Source organism: Xenopus tropicalis, chromosome 10, assembly GCF_000004195.4.
Source record: "Xenopus tropicalis strain Nigerian chromosome 10, UCB_Xtro_10.0, whole genome shotgun sequence".
In the NCBI taxonomy this organism is placed as follows: Eukaryota; Metazoa; Chordata; class Amphibia; order Anura; family Pipidae; genus Xenopus; species Xenopus tropicalis.
Genome location: NC_030686.2, coordinates 20083079 through 20108977, shown reverse-complemented (window position 1 = coordinate 20108977; position 25899 = coordinate 20083079). Strand labels below are relative to the sequence as shown.

Sequence of the window (25899 nt, the reverse complement as noted above, 5' to 3'; positions counted from 1 at the left end):
ACTGTAGGCTTCACACTGCTGTAGGCTGCCAGCACCATATCTCAGAGAAGCAAGCAGAAATCTGGGAATTTAGATATGCAGTAAGTACTTAAAAAGAATGCCTTTAGGCATTGATTCCTCTACACCACACCAGCCCTTCGTGAGTTGTAGTTACACCACAACCTCAGCTCCATTACTAGCTATTATCTGCACAAGATATACCCTTCCTGTGAAAGGAAGTCCCAATGTGCCCCATGCTCTATTCATATCCTGGCATTTAAGTGCTTTTTAGCCAAAAAGGGGTTACATTACATTTAATACATGTCTAAAGTACTGGTGCTGTACGCCTGAATGTTTTTTCCTTTCAGTTCCCCAGCTCCTCCTTCTAGTCCTTTCACACTTGACTTGGTGTTTCTCGGACCTCCTTCCAGAAAGTTCACCCTCCTTTTATTTCTCAAGGGAAATCTGCGAAAGACCGCCCATAATGTGACGTCACAGGCATCCATTAAGCGAGCGTAAAAGCGTCCCGCAAACAAGATGGCGCACTCATGGGGGCGGTTCTGGCTGCGGCAATAACACGTGTTCTACGGTAGCCACACAGCAATGGTAGTGGAGGCGGGCGCGGCCTATTGCTGTACAGTGACGCAGTAGATATTCGTGCTGGTTGTGGCCTTTTCTTTGTGAGGGCTGAGGCGAGTAGCGACAGAGCGGGAAATTTGTAAGAAAAGAAGGACAGTCTATCGGTACCGGAAAAGGAGTAGCGTTGGGGGAGACGCATTAAATCTGAGGTAAGAAGCGGCGGCTTAAGGAGATAGTTATGTTTAAGGGCTCCGGGTTTTTGGAAATGATCTCGCGCGAGGACAGGTGGGAATACAATCAACACGACTGCGAATCCGTGTAAATGAACGCTGTCCTGGTCCGAAATCTATGAACAAGGGAGCGCCACGACTCGAACTTATGTTTTGGGTTAATAGCAATTTAAACTGACGTAAACGCGGTCTCCAAGAGTCCACATGGGGTGTTTGTCAGGGTATTCTGGGAGTTGTAGTTCGCGCCAGTAAAAATCCTAAAAAAATAAAAAAAACTTTAATATTCGTATTTGTTAGCGACTGGGGAAAGCGTAAAATGGCATGTTTTGGGGTTTTAGGATCAATTTACCTTGGAAAAATAATTTAGGACTTTGTTGATAAACTAAAGCACGTGTAAAGATTCTAATTCATCCAGGTTATGGCATATCTGTAGTAATAAGTCAAATTAGCTGCTGTGTTTTTCTTGAAGAAAATGTCGTTCATCCAACAGGCTGGCTCAGTTCAGAAACAAAAGTATTTCACCATAGGGTGGGGTGGTATCAGACATGTAGCCTTCTTAGTTCTTAAAGTGATACTGACATGAAAAAAACTACTTTTCAAAATATGAATATACATAAAAAGCTACCTATAAGTCGTGTTGACGGTTTTTCGCTGAGAGTAATTGTTACTTGAAGTTCCTGACTTGCCAACCTGACTGTCCCTTACCAACCTGTCAGTTATAGCTTCTAATGCTAACGGACAAATATGGCTGCCCCCTCATAGAGGAACACAGGGGGATCAGACAGGTAATGTAAAAGCATCAGGAAAATATTTTTATGGCAAAATTATAAAGTTCTTGCAAAGACAATGTTATGATAGATAGTAAAAAAAAAAGATTTACTTTCTGGTGTCAGTATCTCTTTAAACTGGGACCTTGACACACTATTCCATGTTTAGTACTTATGTGTAGGAAATATTAACAGGCTGTTCATGGTTCTTGCATAATATCAGATTTCCATATAATTATTTTTTATATAGCGCCATCAATTTATGCAGCGCTTTACAGAATTGAGGGGTACAAAAGACAGAACAGTTAACACATATAAACAATTCGCAAACGGTTTCCAATTGCATTGGATGATAATCGGAGGCACTAGGGGGAGGCCCTGTTTGCAAGAGCTTACCACCTGTAGTACTTGTTTATCTGTGTATCTAAATTCCTAACATGCAAGGACCAAACATGGAGTAGCTTCAAAGTCCCAGTTTAGCTCCAGAAATAACAGATTTTGTTGTAGCTGAAACAGTAGTATTAAGTACAAGTCTTATTCAATGAAAACATGTAGAGCAGGGGGTATACTGCTTTTTCAGCTTGTTGACGCGGTTCCTGAACACAGTATCAATGCCTGCTGTTCTTATTCCATCATTTGGCTCTAAGGCCAAACAATATACTGTATATACTCGAGTATAAGCCTAGTTTTTCAGCACCCAAAATGTGCTGAGAAAGTCACCCTCTGCTTACACTAGAGTCAGGTGCCATGGGTGCCTTCAGACTAGCACCCACTGTCCTTTGTGTGCAAATTAGGCCACCCGCAACCAGACCCTCCAGCGCCATGGCCCGTACCCAAATTCATCTTAATCTACCATCCTCACCTGCCCCTTTCAGCACTAGACATTGCACTTTATATTCTATATAAACTATATATAGTTTTTGAAGTTTTTAACTCTTTGGGGCACATTTACTAACCCACGAACGGGCCGAATGCGTCCGATTGCGTTTTTTTTGTAATGATCGGTATTTGGCGATTTTTCGGAAAATTATCGCAACTTTTTTGTTGTCATTACGAATGTTGCGCAAAATCTGGCGATTTTTTTCGTAGCGTTAAAACTTGCGCGAAAAGTCGCGCCTTTTTCGAAGCCATTCCGAAAGTTGTGCAAAATGTTGCAATTTTTTCGTAGCGTTCGAATTCATTCAAGCTTCAGTATGGTGACTTTTCTTGGGCCAGGTTGGAGCTGCAGGGTGCCATTGAGTCCTATGGGAGGCTTCCAAAATCATACTAAGTCTGAAAGTTTCGCCCGCCGCTTACGAGCACTCAATACGAAAAAGTCGCGACAAGATACGAGCGAATTGTAATGGCTACAAAAAGTCGTGTTTTTTCGTGCAAATCGTATTGGTAACGAAAAGGTCGCGACAATTTCCGAAAAGTCGTAAAGGCGCCGGAAAAATCGCAAAAAATACGAAAGTCGCGAAATGTTCGTTTTCCAATCGGAATTTTTCCAATTCGAATTCGTGTCTTAGTAAATCAGCCCCTTAGTGTTTTAGCTTGGTTGCTGATTGAGCTAAGGGGGTAGTACTCATAAGGTATCATCATTGATACCATATTGTTTTTGTTGACCCTCTTCTCCACTAGAGCTAGATTACTGTTTAAATAAATATTTAAAAACATATACCCCATTCATTTAATGTAATTTTATTGGTATTTATTTTGATTATTGGAACTTAGCAGTAGCTGCTGCATTTCCCACCCCAGGCTTATACTAGAGTCAGTAAATTTTTCCAGTTTTCTTATGTAAAATTAAGTGCCTCGGCTTATATTCATATCGGCTTATACTCGAGTATATACGGTAATTTGCCATATATTGCCCACCCATAGGTGTGCTGGCCACCTTAATTTAGGTGCCCTGGCCAGTGTATGGCCACCTTAAGTTAGGTGCCCTGGACTTCCTTTGTGTGGCTCAGTGGTTAGACCTAGTATTTTGAAAAGCTCAGCATACAGTTTTTATATTCAATAACTGCATGAATTTCCTCCCCATACCCCCAAAAATGTATATACAGTATTATTGCCTGCTTATGAAAGTGACCTGTGTGCATAAATGGTAACTATGTATATAAGTATAAAGCTTGGCCTTCCCAAATGAGCACATCTTTGCCTGTGCTCTGGGCCAAATCATCCTGATCCACTTGATTCCCAGAGCACAAATAAACAAGTCCATTATTCAACTGTCCATTATTCATTATCTGAAAATGTGAATATAATACACAAGCCCCATGAACAGTGTGTTAATGATATGAAATGGGGCTTAGTGATGTTATTGGTTATAATCTGTGCTTAGTAATGGCATTTGTGTCACGTGACTCACTGAAAATTATGTACCCTCTGTTCTAAAATATGGGGATATTAAGTCACCTGAATTCCAACCTGTATAAAAGCACTCTGCATTGTGCCTTTGTCAGGCTGGTTCCAGGCCAGCAATAATAATAAAAGTGTATCCCAAAAGAATTGCTGGCACAATCCTCATTTCACAAGATTTTCTAACCTGCCCACACGTTGACCTGTAGATGTACATGGTAACAGGTCAGAGCTATATAAATAAGTATAAGCTTGGCCTTCCCAAACAAGCCTGAGTTGACTTCCTTCATAGTGTCCCAAATCAGCCTGATCTGGTCATTTTGGTCCTGGGCCAGCAATCATAAGAAAGGCTTATGCCAAAACGATTACATCAATACGATGATATGGTTATCTTTTGACAAGATTATCTAACCTAGCTAGATATTGGTCTGATGAGCTGTTGGGTAGGCCCCATACATGGGCGTAAAAAGCAATTCTGTGTCGGTGGCTTATATAAGCCCATGTATGGCCAACTTAGCTCCAGCCCTATTGTCGGCATTCTATATGCTAAAAATCATTCTTATAGGTTTTTCTGTCCAAAACTGCCTTATTTACAAATTTGGTTCTTACATTAAAAATGAATAGTTTTGCCTGCAACTCTGATTTAAACCCATGATGCTTTTTAGTTGCAACTTTTGGAAAACGTTTCTTTCAGCAAAGATGATTCAATGTACTACTGTATGTAACACTACAACAAATAAATTGACTGCAACTGGCAACCTCTACTTTTCAGTCAGTAAGAATAATACAATATTGGGGGATGTAGGGTCATAATGGTTGAACCCATTTACACTACATTCAGTCAGAAATAAGTCAGTGCCCCAGTGATGGGCAAAGAGGTAAACATGGTGCAAAGATGGGTAGTCACATACTAACATGCAGCAAATTAACATTCTAATAAGTTTTTTTTTTCCCCGTTTTTTTTTTTTTTTTTTTCGTTTTTCTTTTCCATTCTTTGCAGACATAGGATAGTGTGGCTAACAATATAGGACCTGGATATATGCAATATTACCTATATTCAATTTTGTGGCAATTAGAAATAGGACATCAGTATTTTTTAAGTTTCATAAAAATAGTTTTACTCTAACATATTGTTACAATCATCTCTTGTTGCTGAGAAAGATGCAGTGTTTAATTTTGGTTACTTGCTTGCCATGAATGCCCCAGACACAATCGAGCCAATTGGCCGATTTTGGGCAAAACTGTTCCACCGTCTGAGAATGTTTAGGGTTGGTTTCGATAGACCATCTTAGGATGACAAGATGTGTCAAACTGATATCAGCCTTGCAGAATGATGTACTAAAAATAAAGCATAACTACATTTGAAAAATTTTATTTACTCCTTGCGTATTACAGTAAATAGGACCTGTTCCTCAGTTTGCTTGGAAATAAGTCTTTATACTTTTTACAGTGGGGCTCTATATCTTAACATTAGGGTGATGCTAAATTATAAATTCATCTGAACTGCATGTATTAATAAACATGATCAAAGTGCCAGTAATTATTATCACGAAATTAACAATGAGTGTTAAAGTGGAATTGTGAATGCCAATGGTCTACTGAACATGTAGGGGGCCCCAGTGAAAATAGTGCATTTGAATTATCACGGCTGTCATTTCAGCTCCTGCAAAATCATCAGTCACAAAAAAGTGTGTTCAATCCAAGAGCCATATATTTTTTTGAATGAACCAAAACAGGTAAATGTCTTTCAACTTCAAGCTGCCAAACTACAAAAATTTCCTCAAGTTAACCACCATGATAAAATGTCTCGATTGCCTCAAAGCTTGAATTTTGCAGCATTTTTCATGTCATTAGATGCCACCATAAAACATTGTAAATATGAACACAGTGGGTCTTAAGAACAGTTTGATGACCAATATGCATAGATTTACCAAAGTATGTGGCCGGTATAAGCCCATTAGTTAAAATAGTGAAAATTATTTTCCCTGGCTGACAATACAATGGCAGCTGAAATATAAGAACTGTGAGTATGCATGTATTGTGTCATAAGATTCCCTAAAAGTGCACCTGTAAACAATATATTTTCAGAAAGTACACGTTCTGACAAATCCAAAACGGCGAAATGTCTTAATCCATATTATTAAGCTATGCCAAAAACAAGTAACAAACAGTAATGCAGGACTAAAAATCGAAATGATACAAAACAATAAAATAAGTAATATGTGGTCAAAATACCTACTCTCCTAGTCAATGCTGTGAAAAATGTTTTCTAAAGGCTAGGATAAAACGTGATGTTACAAAAGTATTTTTCCTTGCCTTTTTTTGTGTGTGTGTGTGTGTAAGCTTGCTAAAGTTGTATGGGTACGTGTCTGTCTGTGTGTGTGTAAAATTGAAAGAAGGTTCAAAGTGTTTTGCACAAGTGTGTGTTGTGTGTATTACCTGGAGGGAGGCTGGCAAGCTGGAGGAGTGCACTAAAGTGTGTCTGCAGAGTCTGCAGCAGGAAGCCGCGAGCGCACTCGGGCTACAGGGAAAAGGCCAACTTGCAGACATGGGGTTGTCATGTGTTTAGTGTTGGGGCATTCAGGTCCCAGGATTAGTCACACAGACCTCTAGGGTTGTGCCTCAACGGAAGCACCTGCCGTCACTCATGAACTTCCAAAAAAAGTATTAGAAAAAGTTTCCTTGTCCACATGTAACCATTCACTCATTGATTGCAGTGAGTTATTTCACTGGAATATAGTTGTCTTTATACACTTTCCATGTGGTATGTAGTTAGATCATTATTCATTATAAGGTGCGATGTGACTGCTTATAATGAAAACATTTTAACTTTTCTTTGAACTGGACAAGTAAGCAAATTATAGTACTTTTAAAAAGTGTTCACCAACGTTTATTCTGCCTAAAAAGTGGTACTAAAGAAAAATCTTTACATTTATAAATAAATAAAACAAATGTTTACAAATTATTGGTACAATCTGGTTTTTCATAGTGTGCATTTTATTTTTCTCTGCAAAATTTACCCCCACGGGTTTAAAATGATCGTTTTCAGATAACCTGGATTTAACATACTGTTCTGGCATTACTACTTAATAGAAACTGTATTTAATGAGTTCATTGTAAACATTAGTTTAAATGATGTTGGGTAATTTATCATAATGTGACCTGAGTTATTGGGTAGCAGTTACAGGTGTGACCTGGGTCTAAGTATCTGTGTTGAAGCCCTATTTGATCATTGTAACAGTTGCTTAAATGTATATATGAACACATAAATAAAAACTTTTTGGGTGCTATTTCTGTGGACAATATGAATATCTTAAACAAAAAAAAAAAACACTTTCACATATTTTAGTTCAGAAGATATTCCATGTTCTGCTGGGTGCAATATCATATGCATGGCCATTTTTCTCTTTTGCAAAGTTCTGTTTGGGCTTGAAAGGTATGGTTCGCAGAAGAAGCAAGAGCAATAGCCCTGAGAGACGCCAGAGAACTGACAGTGATGATCCCGACGATTTAGATTTTTGTTGGCAATTTACCCTCAAACCGTATGAACTGCAGAGACATGGAAGATATATTTTCCAAATATTGAAAGATTAGTGGTCAGTACCATTTTATACATTAATAGGTTATGGGTAAATTTTTACAGTTTCACAATATTAGGTTCTTTTCTAAATCCGTCGTTGTGCATTTAAAAATTGACCACTTTTGGTGTATTTACTTAACTTTAAAGACATAGGGATGCACATTGCTTTTGGGTTGGTCCTTTAGAGTACCCTTCTCATAAATTAAACACCCCTGAATTCAAACTCTGGAAACGGCTCACGTTCGGTGTTTTTTTTTTTTTTTTGTTTGTTTTTTTTCCCAAGTATAGAAATCTAAATGCCAGAATAGTTCAGTTTCTGGCCATAACTGATGTTACTTTTCCAGCCCTCACCATGTTTCTTGGCTATGGGTTTGCACAATATGAGCTAAAAGAAGAAGCCGCTGTGGCTGGTGAAAATGGTCGCTTGTATAAAAGCAATTATTTAGGTAAGAAACGGTCCACGTTCTACTGGATTGTGCTACGTGGCCCTTAGGCATTTTAGTGCGCAACTTCAATTTCCAAACTCAAAAGTTCCAAAGCAGTGACATAAGCTTCAACCATGTTTTTGACTAAACTCGGGTATTTTTTTTTTTAATAGAGAAACTACATGGAACTAAAAAGTTCAAAAAGGGACAGAAAAAAATCCCTAAGTGTTGCTGGACCTGAAATCTCCACATACACTGAATGTTAGAGCAATGTAACGTAAGCTTCCTGCTCTGGTTAAGTCTCCAGTGCCAAAGGAGGATACAGCACCTTATGATTACAGGTTGCTTTCTGCGACTGACTGTTGTGGTTTTATTCTGAGACGTACCCTGAAGCCTTGTGTGTGGTATGTCTGGCAGTTCACCAATTATCTATTTTGGTCTTTTGCCACTGTGAAAATAACTGACTGCTTGAATAACATCGCTCAGTATGGCAGTCAATCTCATCAGTATCACTTAATATGGCAAGGTTAGCCTCATTGGAATATTGTACAAAATAAATCTTTTAGGAAGATCCTGCCACAGGTATAAAGATTATACTTGAAGGGATACAATCAAAGTGGACATACACGTAGCAATAACTATCTTCGTTTGTTTCCCCCATTGATGTTTAGGGCTGAATCGTTGGATCTGAAGGTAGAAAGAATAGGGATTCTACATTCACCTGCCGATTCAGCCCCAAACTTAGATTTTGCACAGGCGCCCAATCAAAATTTTTTAACTCGCCCGATCAACAAGACTACTGATATCCACAGCCTTTGCGATATCTGTTGCCATGTCGTTCTGCCATACGCGCGCCAAATTTTTTTTTTTTTCCTTGCATGAGCTCATTCAGTTGAATTAAGCTAACTTACAACGGTTGTCTTGAAATTTGAAAGGATGTTATTGCTACCACATCCCTCCACCCCCTTTCTTGTTGATATAATGTAGAACAGCTTTTTCTAGTCAGCCTGTCAGAAGAACAGACCAATAACAAAACAGTAGTTGTTCCCTCACCCTACAGAAGAAGTCTGCAGCCTGAATTTATAGAAGCTAGTAACTGGACTTGGGTCCTTAAAGGAAAAGTAACACTAAAAAATTTTAACTAAAAAATCTATTCTACCCTCCCCCAATAATTGCCCTATCTTGAAAACCATTTGTTATTTTGAATGCTTTAGAAGAAAATACCTGTTAAACTCGGCTTCCTGTAATTTGAACAAAGGCGATACGGCATGCTGGGGAAAGTATCGGGAGATGCATCAACTATGCGGCGATCGATTGAACAAGCCTCTACAGAAGTCAGGCTAGGCTCAATCAATCAATCGATCGCCGCATAGTTCACGCATCTCCTGATACTTTCCCCGGCATCGCCGTATCCTTTGTTCAAATTACAGGAAGCAAAGTTTTTTACAGGTATTTTCTACGAAAGCATTCAAAATAACAAATGGTTTTCAGGATAGGGCAATTATTGGGCGAGGGTAGAATAGATTTTTTTAGTTAAATTTTTAGTGTTACTTTTCCTTTAAAGGAATTATTTACACGTAATAAAGCTTCATCATTTGTTAGAATGTTCTTTATCTATTTGAACACAGTATATCTAAATGAAAAGAAACTCCTTGGGGTTCAGCTAGATTTTGAAACATTTTTGCCACTAGAATATTTCTTCGGTTGAGCACTGATGTTTGGTTTGCAGTGTGTCTTCCAATTCAATTGATGGGAGTATTATCCAGTTGCAACTGGACAGACCCAGACTTAAAAAGTTAGTGTTTTTTTTTGTATCTTGCTAATCCAGATTGTTTTATTGACTGCCATATGGACGCAAGCACTGAATCCAGTAAACGTGTAAGAATTATTTGTTCTATTATCTTCATTAACTCTTTTACTGCCAACAACGTGTCTCATACGTGCTAAAATAGCCTCTAACTGCAAAGCACGTGTGAGACACGTTGTTTGACATTTAGCAGGCTCACACTGCATCTGCGGCTTTAGCCGCTCCCACCCAGCATCAGCCCGCTCTGGAAGCAGCTCGGCAACAAGGACAGGCTGCTCATTAACCCTCTCACCACCCGGATTTGTGCCCCCATGCTTCCAAACAGGCGATACGTTATAAGTACGTATCTACTGTTTGGAAAGAAGAAAGCCGCCTTTGATCACTTCTCCTCCTCCCTGCACCACCACATACCTTCATCCCCTAGGCAACGAGCAGAGGCCCCCTTCTTATCCTCCACAGACTTGATTGCAGGAAGCAGCCCCCCGCATCCCCCATGATTGGATCTGCCCTGTGTCTCCAAACAGCAGATACGTAATGGGTATGTATCTGCTGTTTGGGCAGAAGTACGCAGCCCCCCCGCCTCCCCCCTGTACTGCACCCACCATACCTCCTAGGCAACTAGCAGAGGCCCCCTCCTTTCCCACCGATCAGATCAGATCAGTGCTCCTGTTTCTCTAAACAGCAGATACGTAATAGGTACATGTCTGCTGTTTGGACAGCAATAAGCAATCCCCCCCCCCCCCCCCAAGCATACCTCCTTAGCAACGAGCAGAGCATCTTTCCCTCCAACTGACCTGATGATTAGCTCCATGTCCCCAACCAGCAGACACGTGTTACTGTTGGGGGTATATAAGTTTAGACCAGACCCAGTCCTGCCCCTTTTCTGCTGAGCTGAAATTCTTGAGATTCCTCCACAAGTAAATTTACACCAAAAGTATACCAAACCTAGAGGTATTTAGTTTCTAAAAATATACAACTTATGGGGGTGCTTCACATTTAGATGTTATTTACACCACTTAACGTAGATAAATGCTTATCTGTTCAGTTTTGCTGTAAAAATTTTACAAAATTCTATTTTACTTTTGTAGGGGTCTCCTGGACAGAAAAAGTGGGTGACCTACACATGTTTGGTATTATGTTCAGCAGAATCAGGGCTTTTTCAAACAAAAACATTTTTGGCAGTGAACTTAATTTTTATTGTAAACAATACTAAAAATATCTTTTTTTTTTTTTTTTTTTTTGCATATTTACCCCAAAATTTTGGCTACACATTGACATACATGCTTTATTTTTTAATTATTCTTAATTTCCACTTCGTACCGGAAAAATACAATATATAATAACCCTGATTACATAAAGGTTTTCCTGTTGAAAAAGCTTAATAAATGTAATGAGCGCAAAATGTTACAAAATTGCTTGGCAATACACGTTCCGTTTACAAAAAATCGGCTGGCAGTAGAAGGGTTAAACTGTCTTTTATGGTTTGAGGGGAAAAACCTTTCATACATTTTCCTTTAAGCTCCTAAAAATTAAGACACACACTGTACAACGATCTTCACATCTTCACTTTAGAATTGTATGTATGTATGTACAGTGGTGTGAAAAACTATTTGCCCCCTTCCTGATTTCTTATTCTTTTGCATGTTTGTCACACTTAAATGTTTCTGCTCATCAAAAACCGTTAACTATTAGTCAAAGATAACATAATTGAACACAAAATGCAGTTTTTAAATGAAGGTTTACGTTATTAAGGGAGAAAAAAAACTCCAAATCTACATGGCCTTGTGTAAAAAAGTGATTGCCCCCCCTTGTTAAAAAATAACTTAACTGTGGTTTATCACACCTGAGTTCAATATCTGTAGTCACCCCCAGGCCTGATTACTGCCACACCTGTTTCAATCAAGAAATCACTTAAATAGGAGCTACCTGACACAGAAGTAGACCAAAAGCACCTCAAAAGCTAGACATCATGCCAAGATCCAAAGAAATTCAGGAACAAATGAGAACAAAAGTAATTGAGATCTATCAGTCTGGTAAAGGTTATAAAGCCATTTCTAAAGCTTTGGGACTCCAGCGAACCACAGTGAGAGCCATTATCCACAAATGGCAAAAACATGGAACAGTGGTGAACCTTCCCAGGAGTGGCCGGCCGACCAAAATTACCCCAAGAGCGCAGAGACAACTCATCCGAGAGGCCACAAAAGACCCCAGGACAACATCTAAAGAACTGCAGGCCTCACTTGCCTCAATTAAGGTCAGTGTTCACGACTCCACCATAAGAAAGAGACTGGGCAAAAACGGCCTGCGTGGCAGATTTCCAAGGCGCAAAGCACTTTTAAGCAAAAAGAACATTAAGGCTCGTCTCAATTTTGCTAAAAAACATCTCAATGATTGCCAAGACTTTTGGGAAAATACTTTGTGGACCGACGAGACAGAAGTTGAACTTTTTGGAAGGTGCGCGTCCCGTTACATCTGGCGTAAAAGTAACACAGCATTTCAGAAAAACAGTAAAATATGGTGGTGGTAGTGTGATGGTCTGGGGTTGTTTTGCTGCTTCAGGACCTGGAAGGCTTGCTGTGATAGATGGAACCATGAATTCTACTGTCTACCAAAAAATCCTGAAGGAGAATGTCCGGCCATCTGTTCGTCAACTCAAGCTGAAGCGATCTTGGGTGCTGCAGCAGGACAATGACCCAAAACACACCAGCAAATCCACCTCTGAATGGCTGAAGAAAAACAAAATAAAGACTTTGGAGTGGCCTAGTCAAAGTCCTGACCTGAATCCTATTGAGATGTTGTGGCATTACCTTAAAAAGGCGGTTCATGCTAGAAAACCCTCAAATAAAGCTGAATTACAACAATTCTGCTAAGATGAGTGGGCCAAAATTCCTCCAGAGCGCTGTAAAAGACTCGTTGCAAGTTATCGCAAACACTTGATTGCAGTTATTGCTGCTAAGGGTGGCCCAACCAGTTATTACATTCAGGGGGCAATTACTTTTTCACACAGAGCCATGTAGGTTTGGATTTTTTTTCTCCCTAAATAATAAAAACCCTCATTTCAAAACTGCATTTTGTGTTTACTTGTGTTATCTTTGACTAATAGTTAAATGTGTTTGATGATCAGAAACATTTTGTGTGACAAACATGCAAAAGAATAAGAAATCAGGAAGGGGGCAAATAGTTTTTCACACCACTGTATGTATATCTTTATTTATAAAGCACTACTTATGTACGCAGCGCTGTACAGTAGAATTCATTAATACAGACGGGGTTAAAGATAATGGATAAATACAAAGTACAACAATAAATACAAGGTGCAGTTGCAATAAGAGTCAGAAACACAAGATGAAGGAGGTCCCTGCCCTGTAGAGCTTACAATCTATAATCTAATTGTGCTAGATTTTAGGTGAAATGCAATACACAATGTAGTGTAATGCCATTTTTATGAGTACTTATTGTGCATTTGCTTTTGTCTATATGATCTCACTTGTAAAGAAGATGAGAAATATCTGGGAAGTTTTAATTTCAGAAGATTTCTGATAAGTCAAGCACTAAATGGCAAAGATTTACATTGTACTTCCAAACCCCCCTTATATCTTGAGTTGACTGCCGATTTTAGATAATTTGTGCTTTTTTTTTTTTTCTTTTTACCAAATCCAATCTGTGACTTTGAAATACCACCATTCTGTTGGAAACCAATGTCTTCTAGCTGTAAGCATACGTTTCGAATCAAGGTAGCCCTTACAAGTTAATAAACATTTGACTGTGTATTACTCTTGCTTGTAGCTGTCTTAATTTTTTAATTACTTAAATGAAATGTTTGTGAGTTGTCTTTAATTTCTTGTAATTGAACAGTTGGGTTAATTGTGCTTTTCAGATATTAACAAGGCTGCTGAAAGAAGAAATATGTCTAAGGCTCCTACAAGGTCCAGTCCATCACGAAGGTAAAGTAATAGCTACCCACAAATAGCCCTGAAGTTAGGGCTTCCTGGAACAAAGGCTTCTGAAGCGCTCATTTGCATTTCCAAACCAATACACAAAAGGATTTCGCCCAAAATGCTAAACTTCTGACTTGGATCAGTTAATACCGCGTTTCGGGCTTGGGTTGATGCTGTGACTCAGGACCAGGACAAGTTAAACAACTGCGTTGAACTTTGCGTGTCTGAACAGTCCCACATTTGCAGATGTGTTTCCTCTGTTGTTGGCAGGGAGGCACCAGCAGCAGTTTTCTAATTTTGCTCTAAGAATGTTCACAACTTAAAAGAATGCCATTGGTTATATTAAAGAAAATAGTGACAATAGCCCTTACTGCATAAATCATGTGTAAAAAGAGACTTGGTGGTTTAAGACTTTAAATCCCTATTTTAAACTAGTTGCAGGTGCAGCTTTTTTCAAATGTTTGTAAAAGTGCTAGACTGTGTATTTTTGAACTACGCTTGCGCTACGGAATACATCTAAAAATCTAGATAAGGTTTATTGTTTACATAACTGATAGTGGTTAGCAGTAATAGAAAATTCTGGAAATTTGGGCAATTTAAAATTTTATTTTTTGCATACCAGTCACTACATCTGCTTTTCACATTATGGCTAATCCTGCATAAAAAATAAAGATTCCATTCGTCCGTTTAACACAGTACTGAAGAACAAACGTTGAATGTGTAGGGGTAACAAAGCAATAACGGCAAAAACGGATCAGTGTTGCAATCATGACTCTAAATCGTCTGAAGATTTAAAACGTGGGCCCTTATCACTTTTCCAAAAATGTCCATTCTGTTGGACGAATTTTAAGAAATAAGCTCATACAGCAATAAAATGTCAAAGTAGAGTTCAGTGATTAAATTCTGAAAAGTTTTCTTTAAAAAAATCATCTAATCTTGTTGCGTCGCATGTGCATAAAAACAATGAAAATCTTTAGAAAAATATTTAAAAAAAAAAACCCAAAAAACGACATCTTTAAAATATATTCGGGAATCGGAGTATAAAAATTTTCCATGGAAGTTCCAAGTTGCGAATATAGCTGCTGTAGTGATGGCAGTTTCTAAACAAAACTTTTCTAATACTGTGGTATAGGTATTTTTTATTTTGGCTTTATATATGTGCTGTTGTGGCAAAATCACTTGAGATATGTTGACTTACAAAACTGAGAATAAATGCTTGCACTTGCTCACACTATAACTTTGGGGATTTGTAGGGCGTGTCAAGTAGCTTTGCTGATGTGTTAATCTTTTTCTTTTTTAACTGAACTCTTCTTGATGCTTCAGAGATTTGTACAGTTATGGGGACACCCGTGATGCCAGACGTGACCGTTCTCCTCTCCGTACCAGCCCCAGAAGAGAGAACAGGGAAGCTAGAGATGGCAGAGATTCTCGTTCACTTCGTGATGGGCGTGACACAAGGGATGGAAGGGACCAAAGAGAAGCTAGAGATGCTCAAAACTCCAGAGATACCCGTGACCCTAGGGACTTGAGAGATACTAGAGATTCAAGAGATTTCCGAGAACCTAGAGATGCACGAGAATACAGAGAACCTAGAGATCTGCGTGATCCACGGGATACTAGAGAGCTAAGGGATTCTAGGTCTGTTCGGGATCCCCGTGATGCGAGAGACATCAGAGATCCATTGTATGACAGATACCGTGATCTGAGAGACACTCGAGATCCACTGTACAGGTGCGTTGCAAAGTTGTGCTGAAAGGGACACTTAAGCCTAAAAGAATATAGCTAGAACTGTTTAGCTATGTGTTTTGAGCCCTTGTACCAGCCCAAAGTCACCAAAGCTCTAAAATAAAGACCCATGCCCCTGAGGATGCCCACAGTGGCTCTCCATCTTTTGCCTTGCCCAACTACTGCACATGCCCAGTCTGCTTAGGGATTGACTCACAAAATTCTTCTTTCCCTGCCTGCTTGCTCTAGTCTCTGCCTGGTCACTATTAAACATGCATATAAGCCAACCAATCAGAGTCCTGACTGGCGGCTCCCTAGAAAACTCAAGTCCTGCTCTGGCACTTTGGGCTTGGGGCTAGACTTTGGCTAAATCCTTATTGTGTGACTTCTTGTAATGATTCCAGATACTGAGCTGTGTAACAAATATAAGTTACAAAGGTTGGAAACATAGGCAGACAATGTCACTTGGCTAATACAAAAAAAGCCCATCTGGGAATAAAGGTTGCAAAGGTTTTTCTGTATGTAATACAAACATTTGCATATGTATCTTACCATGTCCCCCATGACTAAGGTACAGAACATTATTAGCTTTAGTACTGGGATATAGATATATAAAATAACTTCTCTCAAAGTGTTTATGAAGCCAGGTGCATTGGGATTTCTGTGCATTACACATGGGGAGAGGCCAAACTGTGCAAGTAGGTGTATAGGCAGAACCACATGATATGTACAGGGGAACCTCTGCACAAACACTCTGTTCCTTCCCAGACATACTGATTTGCATATGCAAAGTGACTATCACTCAGTTCAGAGTTTGTGCTCTCACTATCATAAACAGGCTGTGTATGGAACCCCCAGTCTGCTCAGTACACCTTTGCTTTGGTCAATGATTTGGTTGTGCTATAATTATTTTTTGGTTAGAAAAAGCCACGATTATCTTCTGAACTGATATGTCTACAACAGGGGGGGTACCAAATAAGGGCTAAGATTGGCTATTAGGTAGCTTTTATGCTTACAGAAGGCTTTATTTGGTAGTAAATCTTGTTTTTATTCAACCAAAAATTGCCACCAAGTCAGGAATTCAAAAAGAGCTACCTGGTTTGGGGGCACTGAGCGCAGCTTGTTGCTCACAAGCCACTGGTTGGGGATCACTGATCTAAAAAAAAAGCTTTTTTGTTTTTATCTATTATTGCCTGCTCGTGGGATCTGTGAGTGCCTGTCATGTATTGATTGAGAAAAACAGACTCGGCATGTTAATACTGTTATGTTAGATTTGCAGCACTCTGTCACAGGCACAGGATGTAATGTCACTGACAGGAGGCACAGCCAATAGAAGTTAAGTCTGCTGCCATTACTATGCATGACATCATATAAGGAAATGAAAAAGCGACTTTAGTGGTTATAGGTGTCCCTGACCTCCCCCCCGCACAGGGTCTGTGCAGAAGTGGCAATTAGTTGCAGCAATACTCTACCCTACGTCACAACTGACTTTTTAAAAAGTTTCAGCGACTAATTAGTGCATGTGTCTACGCGGAGCTGCTATCTTTCTCCCTTCCCATTGTTCTGCTGATTGGCTGCTGGAAGGGGGGTGATATCACTCCAACTTGCAGCTCAGCAATGAAGTGTGACTGAAGTTTGTCAAAGCACAGGTCACATGGTTTTGGCACTCTGGGAAATGGCTAGCCCCAGTGAAATTTCAAATTGAAATATAAATAAATGTTATTTATTTTTGCAGGATTCTGCTAGAGAAGCTCTATTATCTGATGCATTTAAAAAAAATAATGTTTTCCCATGGCAGTATTCCTTTAAGTTTTAGCATGGCCTCTGTTTCTGATATTCTCCGACTCATCTGGTATGGTACCATGGAGAAAAGCTGATGTCAGTCTGTATTTAAAAAGGGATTATGAACTCAGCCTAGCAATTACAGGCCAGAAAGTTTGCCATTGTAGTGGCCAAGTTATTGATTTTTTTTTTTTTTTTAGAAAGGGATCACATTCAAAATTATGCCATTATGAGCAGTAATCAGCATGACTTTATGAAGGACAGGTCATGTCAGACAAATTTAATTGCTTTTAATGGATGAGGTTAGTAAGAAGCTGGACAGTGGGGATGCAGTTGATATAATCTATTTAGATTTTGCCAAAGCATTTGATACCGTTCCCCACAAACGACTGCTTTCTTAACTAAGGTCTGATGGTCTTAGTGAAGACATTTGCAAGTGGATAGGAAACTGGCTACAGGATCGGGTACAGAGGGTGGTTGTTAATGGTACATTCTATACTTGAAGTAAGGTTTTTAGTGGTATCCCTCAGGGTTCTGTACTGAGTCCACTTTTCTTTAACTTGTTCAATAATGAAGTGGGGGTGGGGGGGCGGTGTTGTAAGTAATGTGTGACCATTTGCATGACACAAAACTCTGCAGCCAAATTAATTCTATCCGGGATGTGGCATCCTTGCAGCAGGATCTTGACAAACTAGCAATCTGGGCGGCTAAGTGGCAGATGAGATGTAATGTGGATAAATGTAAGGTCATGCACCTGGGATGTAAAAATATGCAAGCCACTTATACCTGCAAATCCATAATGGAGAAGGACCTTGAAGTCCATGTAGATAATAAACTTGCCTACAGCAAGCAATTTTTACAAATAGAAATAAGTGCAATATTCAGTGTATGCTCCTCACTTCAGATACCTTGTGTCCCAGGTCAAATACAGTTCAATAAAATACTCCAAAGTGCCCTCTTCTGCTTTAGACTTTGCAATGAGGTCTTTTGAGGAAAAGAAAAAGAAAAAAATATATAATGCAATACTGTTATTACTTCATAATGTGCACTCTCATGTGCTTTTTAACACCAGTGATAACTTTTACTTATATCACCCTTTTGTGCCCAGTTGTGATATCTCTAACCGATTGCCAATCTACTTACAGACCCCCTTGGGTTTATATGGCATCCAATTGGTTTGCTTTTAGCTCACGACTCTGTATTCCCACCTCTTAATTTCAGGCAGTATTAGGAACCACTTCACATAGGTACATTTCCAACTTAGCAACTTTAGGTTATTTCCAAAACTTTTCCATTTCCCTTCCCCTTCTGTGGACTTACTGTGGGATAATACATCAAGCAATGCCAGTCAGGAGCTACAAGGGCAAACAAAGGGCATAGATTTGCAGGAGTAGGACTATTGGGCAGTATGCTTTTTAAATTTTGACTTGCATTCTCCTTTAAGGGGGGATATGATAACTATGTATAAATATATAAGCAGCTCATATAATCTCTCTAATGCTTTATTTACCAGTAGGTCCAACTGACACAAGGGCACCCATTCTAATTAGAAGAAAGGAGGTTCCGCCTAAATAAGTTGTGGAATTCTCTCCCTGAATCAGTTGTACTGGCTGATACATTAGATCAGTGCTGTCCAACTGGCGGCCCGCGACCCCCCTCTGTGTGGCCCCCCACCTGTCTGGCTGCTTTGATGGCTTACCTTTGAGTAAGCATTAAATGGTATCAGTACTGAGATTAACTGGCCCCCTGCATGGTTCTCACCTCAGATTCAGGCTGTAATCCCTCTGTATTGTTTAAAAATGTAATCCCCTGTGTTTTTCACACCTTTTAATCCCTGCATTGTTCACCCCCTGCAGTGTTCACACCTCAGGCTCAGACTGTAATCACTCCCATTGTTCACTTCTTCACACCTCAGACATAGGTACTGTAGGCAGAGTATGGCACATACAGCCAGCATAGGGCAGGTAGAGTATGGCACACACAGGCAGCATAGGTCAGGGAGGGTATGGCACACACAGGCAGGGTAGGGCAGGCAGAGTATGGCACACACAGGCAGGGTAGGGCACACAGGCAGGGTAGGGCAGGCAGAGTATGGCACACACAGGCAGCATAGGGAAGGCAGAGTATGGCACACACAGGCAGCATAGGGAAGGCAGAGTATGGCACACACAGGCAGCATAGGGAAGGCAGAGTATGGCACACACAGACAGCATAGGACAGGCGGAGTCCTGCCTGTGTGTGCCATACTCTGCTTGCCCTATGCTGCTTGTGGGAGGTGAACCTGGCAGGGGTTTGTTGTGGGAGTTTGTTAGCAGTTGGAAATAGCCATTAAATCGTCCCTAAGGTGTGTAATTATGTACTGGGGAGGAGGAGGTATATGGAATTTAAGGGTATATCTTAATATGACATAATTCTTTCACATATGAATGATGGTCGATATCCCCACAGTAAGGACCAAGCATTTGGGATTTTGCTGTGCTACCACCATTGTGATAAAATATTTGTGGTTTGAAGTGGGTGTGGTTTCAAAAAGGGGAGTGGTCAAAACTGGCTTCCATTAGCGGCCCTCCACCATGTATGCTAGAGAAATTCTGGCCCTCGGCACCGTAGAAGTTGGACAGCACTGCATTAGATGGATTTAAGAAGGGACAGCTTTTTAGCAAGTGAGGAAATAGTGTTGTGGGAGACAGCTCTTAGTACAAGTTGATACAGGCACTGGTCCGATCGAGAAGAATTTTTTTCCCCCTCTGCTGCAAAGTAAATGGATGGAGATGGATGAAGTATACTTTTGCATGACTGCAAAGGATAAGTGACTTTATTTTATTGCTGTGACATTTATTCACCCTGATATTCCTCCAGTTTGGGCTTCCAGGAGTTTGAGTTTTGGAACCATTGTTTTAAAGTATGTATTATGGTTGCACAAATGCCAAATGCTTTTTCTTGTTATGCCAGTGCTTTTAAGCAAACACAAATTTGTGTAATTTTTAAAGTTCAGAAGGTAAGGCTCTGATACCTCTCGGAGCTTCAAATGTATTAACTGAATAAGGTACAAACATGACATCATTAACTACATTATATATTTCTCAGTTTTTTTGTTTTTTTTTGTTAAATGTTCATTTACACAAGCCTGGGTGACTTTACTTTAACCTATTGTCTAGTTTATTGAAATAGAGTCTGTTGCATTACACCTTTTAGAAAATATTGTCTTGTTATCCCCACTGTTTTCCCTTCAATTCAGGAATTTCTCAATCAGCTTCTCTGGACCTAACATAAATGTAACATTAAAAATCTCTTCAGTTATATAAATATATAATAAACAAAAATGTATATATTTTCTATAAATTGTATAATAAATACAGGCATGTGAAAGATAATGCCTTACATGGGTTTGTACAAAATAACGGTCAAATGTGTGTGTGTGTGTGTGTGTGTGGTGTTCCTCCTGCAGTGAATATAACTCATTTAAACAATTACTGTATTGTAATATATAGCAGTGGAACCCTTGGTCTGGCTTTGGTCCATAATGATTTGGGGCATTGTATTTGGCCCACAGACAGCCTTTTGGACTTGTGTATTAGTGAGAGAGCTTGTTCAATGACGAGTGAATACAGGCCACGTAAATGTAGTTAGAGAGTTAGTAGACCTAAATCAGCCAATTTATGCAAAATTCAAAAAGCAAATGCTTTTGAATTTTGCCCTAATTGGCTGTTTTTTCATTAGTTTAGAATCCGCAAATGTTGCACAAATTAAAGTCTGGTTGTTTATCTTTCAGACGTGATGAGCATTTTGATAGATACCGTCCTGATGATCTTTATCGTAAGAAAGATGACATCCTTTTGGACCGTTACCGGGATACATTGGATAGACCGTTAAGGGAACCTGAACCTGGTTTGTTCTTAAGCTTATTCTTACAAGGCTTAACATACTATTGTTCTATACAATTTATTTCGTCTGTTTTATATATACCTTTTCGACCTATGCACATAAGTTTCATGCAGCCCTGTAGCACTATCGGAATCTGAATACATAAAAAGCTGTCTGGCTCTCTTTAAGATTTGCTTTCTTTTTCCAAACACTTTCTGTCGGAAAAAAACATTGGAAAATGACATGTGCTTAGGAATTGTATTGAATATGAATTGTGAGCAATAAATATTCTTCTTGGAATTTTTTACCTTGAACCTCTCAATTTCTGTTTTGATTACATTTCTTTTAGATCGCTTAAAACGTGAGGAAAGGCGACGCGAGGAGTTGTACCGGCAATATTTTGATGAAATCCAGAGAAGAGTTGATGCAGAACGCCCTGTGGATTGCTCTGTTGTCGTTGTTAACAAGCAGTCGAAGTAAGCTGATGCTTTCTGGGAATTTTTTTTTTTTTTTTTTTTTTAAACCACTTCTATATTATTTTGATTTCCATAGATTTTGGGCATCTTAATGAATACACAATTCATCAGGCTATTGATTTGATCTTTAATTAGGGAGTATGCAGAGTCTGTCGGCCGAAAGGTGCGTGACTTAGGCATGATGGTGGACTTGATATTTTTGAATACTGAGGTGTCCCTGACACAAGCTTTGGAAGATGTCACTAGAGGAGGCTCTCCTTTTGCCATTGTAATAACCCAGCAGCATCAGGTCCATCGCTCCTGCACTGTGAACATCTTGTTTGGCACTCCCCAAGGTAAGAATTGTAACGGATTAAAGCTTAGATTGGCTGTACTAGTGCTTAAGTGGGTTATATTAAATGAATACTGTGCATCTAGTTAAGCTATAACTTCTTGCTTCTCCTATATAAGTGCTGTCTACCACATTTTATGTAGTGAAACGATTTTCCAGTTATATTAGACAACTGTTGACTGAACCATACTATGTTGTATTAAAGTTTTAATTTGTGTATCATGCAATATTAGTCTTTGTGTCACATGAAGGAGTATGGGCCTTAAAAATTTAGCGGCATAAATATGGTATACAGGCCTTTAGTTCAACACCTTTCTTTGTAACTGTATTTTTAGGAGATATTCTATAACTTGATATTTCTGTCTGATTTAATCTTTCCTTTGAATCTTAATAGCTAAATAATATGGCTAAAGGGTATTTAACATCAGAATGGATAAAAACTATTATTAAAAGGATATTTCTTTTAATGGCCAAAAACACCCATCTGGTGGCTTCTTTCTAACTGGCTGTTTTTCGTATATGGAGTGCTATTTATATCATCATTGGGGAAAAATGAAACTGGCACTACATAAACATAGGTATAAATTTCCTTTTATAATTGTATAGAAAACTAGACTTGCCTCATAACTGGCCTGTCACTTAAGTGCTGTAAATGGCAGTTAAACCTTGTATGGTTGGTTTGCAGGTTATTAAAGCAAACTAAGAGCTCTCCTCTGAAAAAAAAAAAAAAAACAACATAGAAACTTATTTTCAGTACACTAAAAAGTGTGGTATGTTTGGTAAAGAGTATATTTGTGTTGCAGAACATCGAAACATGCCTCTTGCTGATGCCATGGTGCTTATTGCCAGAAACTATGAACGGTTCAAATCAGAAACTCGAGAAAAGGAGCGTGAGGACATTGCCCGTCAGGCGGCAAAAATGTCTGCAGATGCCATTCTGAGGGAGCGTGCTCTGCTTGCAGAGGAGGTAGTAAGGGGGCCAGCACCTCCAGGCATACAGGCTGTTCTTGGACTGCTTGCGGATAATAGATATGTAACTGTAGAAGAGATAGATAAAGTTATCCACTATCTACGTGACAAAAAGGAACGATTACTTGGGGCACCATCTGATTCCTTGCCATGTAAGAAACAATGGGGAGAACATTTTATCTTTGGGTGAAAATTGTTGGTCCTGCTTGCTCATCTCACACTCTCTTATTTTTACAGCACAACTTTCAAGACCATCGATGGGAGCTGCTCCAGTATCATCTTTGGATAACCAAACCAGTGGCCTAGCAAATAATCCAGCTCTGCAGATGACACAGACCATATCTTCTGCTTCTCCAGCTGGGCAGTCTGTGAATACCTCGCAGCAAGAACTTCAAGCAAAAATCCTCAGTCTCTTTAACAGCGGATCTGCCGTTGGTGCATCCAGTAACAGCCCAGCCAGTTCTACACCTGCATCTGGGTCTGTCTCCAATCAGAGCTTTGGAAATATGCCAAATACCCAACAGCGTCCTGGTCAGATAAACACTTCTGCTATGGTTTCATCTGCACAAAGACCTCAACCTGCTACAAATCAGCTTCCAGCATCTATGGGGCCTGGAGGTCCTTCAGGGCCTATAAGAGGCCCAGCACCCAGATCTGGTCCACCTCCACAAGCTCAGGGTGTTTATGGACAGCATCAGAATCGCCCTCAAGGACCTGTAAATGTTCCTAACCAAAGGCCTGGAGGTTCCTCAGGCATAAACTTTGACAACCCCAGTGTTCAGAAGGCTTTGGACACATTAATCCAGAGTGGTCCATCCCTTTCTCATCTTGTGAGTCAGACAGCAGGGCAGGCTGGCCGTGGTGGGCCCCTACAACAGTCTTTGGGCAATTATCCTCGCCACTTTTAGTGGTCAAATGTTATGTAAAATGTTGTATTGACCACAAGTTGCTTGAATTTTGATGTTCATTAATATGAGGAATGCATTCGTTTTTTGCATATGATTGTTTCTAAAGCGGTTGTAATTGCATAAATAAGCTTCACCCATAATTTTGAGCCCAAGGTATGGGTCTCATAAATGTTTTGTCTTTCTCTTACGTTGGGGTGGAAACAAATGTTTGTGATTTTTTGACTATTGTATATTGACTTCTTACGTTCAGTTGTGTTCACAATTTTTAAGTAAACATCTAAAAGATGAGTATTTGTAATTTGTATTTTTTTCTTATCTGCATTACACACTCTGCACTCTTTGTACTCTAAGGATATTAGAAGGTACCCGTTAGTTTCATGTCTAGAAACCCAGAGGTGGCCTCTAATAGCCTCATATTTTAAGGTAGTTGTACCTTTCTGGCCCTTGCAACTGTCTTGTATTTGAATAATAAACCTTGGCAAAAGCAATCTGTGCCACTTATTTTCCATCAAAGATGTACCTGTCAAACCCATTAGTTGCATAACCTAATACTTAACTGTGAATTTTGCACAGTACTCTCTTCTCTTACAACCCTTGAACCACTGATGCACGAGGTTCACATCCTTCCTGCCACTTTTTGCACATGCCCAGTATTTCCACAGTAGTGATGGGATGTGCAGGTCCACAAGTCAACCTGCAACTGACCCTGACTTGCCCTCCCCCAACCTAGCAATCTATCTATAGATCTGCCCTGCCCCACCTCTGACATCATGTAGGGGGCAGAACAGGCTTGCGCCATTAAATTGAGACTGCTGGAGTCGGGAATGGGGCATATCAAGAAAACTCTGCGATCATCCTAGATGATTATTGATTGCCACTTGACATTGCAGCTCTAGGGTCCAAAGTTTGATTCCAACCTTCGCTATCTGTAAAGAGTTTGTATGTTCTGTATGGTTTTTAACCTGTTACTGTGTTAGGAGCAACGACAGCTCAACCAGAAAGCAGTAGACTGCTCAAGTTCTAACAACAAGACTAAGCTACAAATAGCACCCCATACAGATTCACAGCACTTGCTCTATGCTGCAGTCAGTTACCCGATCTTAAGGATAGACTTGCAACCGTATATTATTATTATTATTAACATTTATTTATAAAGTGCCAACATATTCCACTGTACAATAAGTGAGTTTCATACATTGGACATACAAGTAACATATAAAGCAATCCATAACCGATACAAGAGGGTGAAGAGACCCCTGCCCAAAAGAGTTTACAATTTACAAGGAGAAAGGGTTGATACACACGGTGTGGGAATGGGCATGACCAGAGTTGTGAGAGGTGTGGCACAGGGTATTGCTTTTAGCAGCACACTGAGGGTATGTTAAACTAGATTAGGGTAAGCTTCTCTAAATAAGTGCGTTTTTAGAGATCTCTTGAAGGCAGAGAGATTGGGAGAAAGTCTGACAGTTTGTGGGAGCGAATTCCAGAGAAGGGGGGAGCCCTTGCAAAGTCTTGAATGCGAGTGTGTGAGTAGGGAATGAGAGAGGAGTTGAGTAGCAGGTCAGTAGAGGAGCGTAACAAGCGGGTTGGATGGTACCTAGAGAGAAGTTCAGAGATGTAGGGGGGGCAGAGTTATGAACTGCTTTGAATGTGAGAGTCATTAGTTTGAATTTTATCCTGGATGGTAGGGGAAGCCAGTGCAGGGATTGGCAGAGTGGCATGGCAGAGGAGTAGCTGTTGGAGAGGTGTATGAACCTGGCAGCAGTATTCATTATGGACTGGAGAGGGGACACTCATTGGAGGGGAAAGGCCAGTTAATAGGGAGTTACAGTACTCTAGGCGAAATATTATAAGAGAGTGAATAAGAATTTTGGCAGCATCTTGGGTGATAAATGATCGTATTTTGGAAATATTTCTTCAAGTGAAAGTGACATGATTTGATAAGTGACTGGATATGAGGAGTGAAGGACAGGGCAGAATCCAGAATAACCCCAAGGCCACTGGGCCTGGGAAGATGGAGTGATGGTAGAATTGTTAACCTGTATAGATACCTCCGTAACAATGTGGGCGTTGGATGGGGAAAAGAGAACCAGTTCAGTCTTAGAGAGGTTTAATTTAAGGTAACGTTGGGACATCCAAGTGGAGATAGCGGACAGGCAGGAAGAGACACGAGTTAGAAGCTCTGGGTTGAGATTAGGA

The 25899-nt window shown here is 39.8% G+C and overlaps 1 protein-coding gene across 3 annotated transcripts; it reads left to right on the top strand.

Moving 5' to 3' along the window:
* ncoa5 (nuclear receptor coactivator 5) lies at nucleotides 1-23988 on the top strand. 3 transcript variants are annotated; one of them, XM_018097682.2, is made up of 10 exons: nucleotides 1-80; nucleotides 348-767; nucleotides 5556-5631; nucleotides 13585-13651; nucleotides 14969-15376; nucleotides 20925-21040; nucleotides 21366-21492; nucleotides 21628-21827; nucleotides 22627-22944; nucleotides 23030-23982. In XM_018097682.2, exons 4-10 carry the CDS (start codon nucleotides 13614-13616, stop codon nucleotides 23698-23700), a joined length of 1878 nt encoding a protein of 625 aa, XP_017953171.1. In that variant the 5' UTR covers nucleotides 1-80; nucleotides 348-767; nucleotides 5556-5631; nucleotides 13585-13613; the 3' UTR covers nucleotides 23701-23982.
* The last annotated feature ends 1911 nt before the right edge of the window (nucleotides 23989-25899 follow it).